Consider the following 4,765-nt stretch of genomic DNA (forward strand, 5'->3'; position numbering starts at 1 on the left):
CATTCTTATCGTCATGCCTCATTCTGAACACAGCCTCTGCGTGACGGGCCCTTTTGTCTCCTCTTCAGCTGATTTTCTTTGTTTCTTGCTGAAGGTGACATTATCAGGAATGATTTCAGAATTGTTGTTGCCTTCACATGCATCTCTACTGAGTGCAGGCATGTGGTGGAAGAAGTCAGCGGAGTATTCAGCACATATCAAAGTTCCCCACAGGGTTCGGGAAAGCACATCATCAGGACCTCAGGAGGTTCACATTGTTTCTATTAGCTGTGCTGCTTGGAGTCCACAGAGCATCTCCTCTGGGTGACTCCTTCACATGCATGCTCATAGGTTCTAGAGTGTTTTGCATGCTGAGCTAGAATTAAGTACAACTAACACGTTGCTAAACTCGCTCTGTTCTTGTGACTTTGCGTTCACACTGCAGCCTGAAGTGACCCAATTCCGATTTTTTCGCAATTCCGATTTTTTTGCCGGGGTGTTCACACTGCAGGTAAATGCGACCTGCATGAGTTCTGCAGTGTGAACGGGCAAACGACCTGAAAGTGTCCCGCATGCGTAGTAGAGGGCGCAATAGCATCAGCGTCTCAGTGTTCTGCCAACCGCCATAAAAAGAAGAAGTGCTCAGTGTTTGCAGAAGTAAACATGGAGGCTAACGGTGGAGCTTAGCTTACATATTTGAAGTTGTTGTCCGGCCGGAGTAGCTTATTAACAACTTAATCCTCATATAGTATGTTATGTTTGTTGTTTTTCTTCCCGCTTGCGCATATCAGGACGCAGAATAGTGAGATCTGTTGAGGATCAGTGACGTTCAGTTCGGATGAATGCGACCTGGACGTTAGGTCGCATTTGAATCTGAAATGTATCGGATATGGGTCACATTTGAAAAAGAATCTGACCTGTGCTGTTCACACTGCCATGAAAAGATCGGATACAGGTCGCATTACGTAAAAAAACATCGGAATTGGGTCACTTCAGGCTGCAGTGTGAACACACCCTATAACAACCATCAGCAGAGCTGGAATTAAGCTCATCTGTCTGTTTTAGTGAAAGCTTCCATAAACTGAAGTCAAACAGAAGGCCATTCTGGATATTGTAATCAGTATGTGCACACACACACACAGACACACACACACACAGCAACTTATGACCAACGCTCACTCACATACACACTTAGTAAGAAGAACAAATACCATCACTGCATTTGTGACACACAATCGATCTCTCACAACAGACATAAAGTGAAGTATTTTTGTACATTAATTAGAATTATACAGGCAACTGAAAACCAAACAAATGGAATAGAGGTCATGGTCACAAATACATGATTAAAATGTAATGTCATTAGATATTATATTTTAATCATTTAATCATACCCCTCTAACCCCCCCGCCAGAACAACAGAAAAACAAACAAAACAAAAATACAACTTTTATTCTTTTGTTTTCTTTTTTGTTTTGTAAAAAAAAAAAGAAGAAAAAAACGACTTATTTAAAAGTATTACTCACCCAATTTCGTCTTGAAAATCATCACTTTGTAACTCTGTTGGTCTAAGTCCTATGGTTCTTAGTAAAGAGTCGTTCAGAAGAATGGGATCGTTAGTGAATGTCAGACTTTGGTCACAGCGTTGTCCCATACATGGGACACGCCAGTCAGCACCTCCGCATTCAGCGTAGTGAGTGACAGCTTTTTTCATACAATTTGTTCCTGCACAGCTAGCTTCGCTAACGTCACGTCCACAGAAATTTGAGTTTCTTTTCTAAGTGACAATAAAAGTTAGACGTAGTCCACCGTTTGTGAAAGCGAAGCGCTGCTAAACATGTCGTCGCCATCAAATTTCTGATGATTTATGTAGCGGGAATATATTACTAATAATTAGACAGACATCTGCCGCTCAGATAAAACCACTGCCCAGGGTTTGAAGTCCCACGTTCAAGTGAAAGGGGGAGAGGATGTGTGACAGTGGTAACAGAAACACGTAATTATTAAGTCACGTTATTACTTGGATATTACTTGGATTTTAATTGGTACGTTTTTCAATTTAGTGATTTTTTCCACAGTTGTGGTCTTGTAATAAATTCACGAGTTCTCAGCCTCCGAGACAAGACCGAGACCAAAGGAGGTCGAGTCTGAGACTAGACCGAGACCATCAAAAAGTGGTCTCGAGTACTACAGCACTACCTGTGAGAGACACATATCAACAGATGTCTACTTTTTAAACATGCGTACTATATTTTACATACTTGTTGTCTTAATCTATATCTATCTGAATACATCTTTTGCTGATTTGTTGAGAAAGACCACACTTGGTTTATATGGAATGACAGGGATCCACTTAAGGCTGTTGTATGACATAATCAGCACAAAATGACATGCACAGTCCAAAATTGCTGAATGAAAAAAAAATTATAATACTACAATTAACCCTGTATGCTTTTGTTGTTTTTTTAGACATTTATCCAGCTTTTGCAATCAGCAAATCTCAAGAAAGAAGTGCCCAAATGCAGATGGGTTTGTATTTCAAGTCAAATTTTATTGAAGTACTTTGAACTACATGCAATCACACAATCATAAGCTGGGAGTTACTCGCATGCTTTTACTGTACAAATGGCTTTTCACATGATAAATTATCAAGACAGATTGTCAAATGAAGATTCTCATAAACTGTGCAGTAGTAGTCTTTGCACTTCAGTAATAGAACTTTTAAACAATAACTGATGAAAAAAAAAAACAATAATAAAATTTCCAAAACAGTGGTTCTAATATTTTGTCAAGAACAGAAAAAAATAAGCAACAACAAAAAAATAATAATTAGGACCCGACAGAGAAGGAATTAGCTTAACTACAACAATTCAATTCAGGTTAGCCAAGTCCCAACAAATGTTCTCTCAGGGCACAACAAGGAAAAACTCCCTTTTAACAGGAAGAAGCCTCTATCAGAACCAGGCTCATGATGATCAGCCCTCTGCCTCCACCGCTCACATTTTAAATTTAAAATACTGATGATCCATTTACATGGACTACCATAATGCGAGCTCCCAGTAGGTTCACATTGATAGTCCATCATGTGAAGTTCGTGAATTTAGGTCCCAATCATTCCTGGCCTTACTGTTATTAGCTCTTCTTTATAGCTGCAATTTTGTTGTACATAAAATATTTTATTGCTTTCCAGTCTCTTCCATTATCCTTTAGGATCTGATTATTATTTAAGCATTTTTGACAGTCCACTTTCCCAGGGATCTTCAGTTTCTCCAAGAAGTCCTTGAAATGCTTGTGGAGGACTTTTTTTTCGGTGTCTGACCAGGGTCTTCTGGATTTCTCTGTATGTAAAAGAAGGAGGAAAATTAATAAATTGATTAATAAAAATAGCTAACACCAACGTCGAGAGGAGCCAGTTGAGGTGGCTCGGGCATCTGGTCAGGATGCCTCCTGGACGCCTCCCTGGTGAGGTGTTTCGGGCACGTCCCACCGGGAGGAGGCCTCGGGGAAGACCCAGGACACGCTGGAGGGACAATGTCTCTCRGCTGGCCTGGGAACGCCTTGGGATTCCCCCGGAGGAGCTGGAAGAAGTGGCTGGGGAGAGGGAAGTCTGGGCTTCCCTTCTGAAGCTGCTGCCNCGGAGAGTCTGCTTCTACCTTATTTAACTAAAGGTGTTTGATCTTGTGAACAAATTGCAGGGACTTTTCTAAAGAGCCAGAGATGCCTTCCAGTTGGTCAAGTATTTATTTGAATACATTAAAGAGGAAAACACACCTACAGGTATAAAAGTTTGTGCACAAGGGAAATAATTCAGAAAAAGCTGATTTTAGTTTACTTCTGCACCAGCTCTTTCTCCAAGGACGTCCTTGATATTTCTCTTCTTGTTGTCTCAGGTGACAATGTTTGTATCTGTGTTTCTCCAGTTTCCTGTTTTATCTTATACTTTCTTCTGATTGGATTAAATTCTGTAATTCTGAGACGTCAACACGCATTGTTGTGTTTCTGTCCCCACACGTGGCCACGCGAGAGAACCCGGGATCAACAGGAAGAATCAGAGCCAAATTTTTTTTGCTAAATTTAATTGTATAAAAATTCATCCTATAACACCATCTTGGAGCGGTACTTCCTCCTACTTTGCTCAATCAAAACAGCAGAAGATGCCTCAGCACTGATGGATATTGTTGTTCGGGTCTATGGATTATTGATGTGAGGACTCCACAGACAACATTTCACAAGTAAGAAATGTGTATATATTGTGATTAGAATATTACTTTTCTGTATTTATGTCCACTGGCGAGATACCAGCTAATATTAGCTACAGTACTTGGTGTAATACGGGTTCAGCCCCGCTATGAAGGCTAACTGAGATTTCGTAAATCTAAAAAAATTTATTATTCTCTAACATTGACTTAGATTATCTGACACAACAGCCTATATTAGAAATGAAACAATATAACACATATTATAAAACTTGTATATGTGTTATAACATTCACCAGCAAAGTTTACACAGGTGGTAAAGACTATTATTTATATGTAATTTTTTCACTAGTAAGATACATCCCAAATCTTCCATTTTTGTTTTGAAAGCTTCTTAAAGACACGATGTGAGGAAGAAGAGGGAGATATCTATAGAGAGACGGATTCACTGCAGCACGGATGAATCTCACATCGGATTTTGGACTCAATCTCAGCTACTGAATCACTCTGAAGCTAGAACTCATCGGCTGAAAAACACGCACACACACACACACACACACACATATATATATATATATATATCATATATA

At 39.7% G+C, this 4,765-nt stretch overlaps 1 protein-coding gene across 1 annotated transcript in view; it reads right to left on the reverse strand.

Moving 5' to 3' along the window:
- Window positions 1–2,547: 2,547 nt before the first annotated feature.
- The window catches only part of LOC103473143 (uncharacterized), a 10,979-nt gene continuing 8,761 nt past the window's right edge, over window positions 2,548–4,765 (reverse strand). Inside the window, exon 9 of the mRNA XM_008423130.2 lies at window positions 2,548–3,317. Within this exon, the coding sequence (XP_008421352.1) occupies window positions 3,112–3,317 (206 nt within the window). The 3' untranslated portion in view covers window positions 2,548–3,111. The remainder of the gene's footprint in view (window positions 3,318–4,765) is intronic.

This window comes from Poecilia reticulata, linkage group LG12, assembly GCF_000633615.1.
Source record: "Poecilia reticulata strain Guanapo linkage group LG12, Guppy_female_1.0+MT, whole genome shotgun sequence".
NCBI lineage: Eukaryota > Metazoa > Chordata > Actinopteri > Cyprinodontiformes > Poeciliidae > Poecilia > Poecilia reticulata.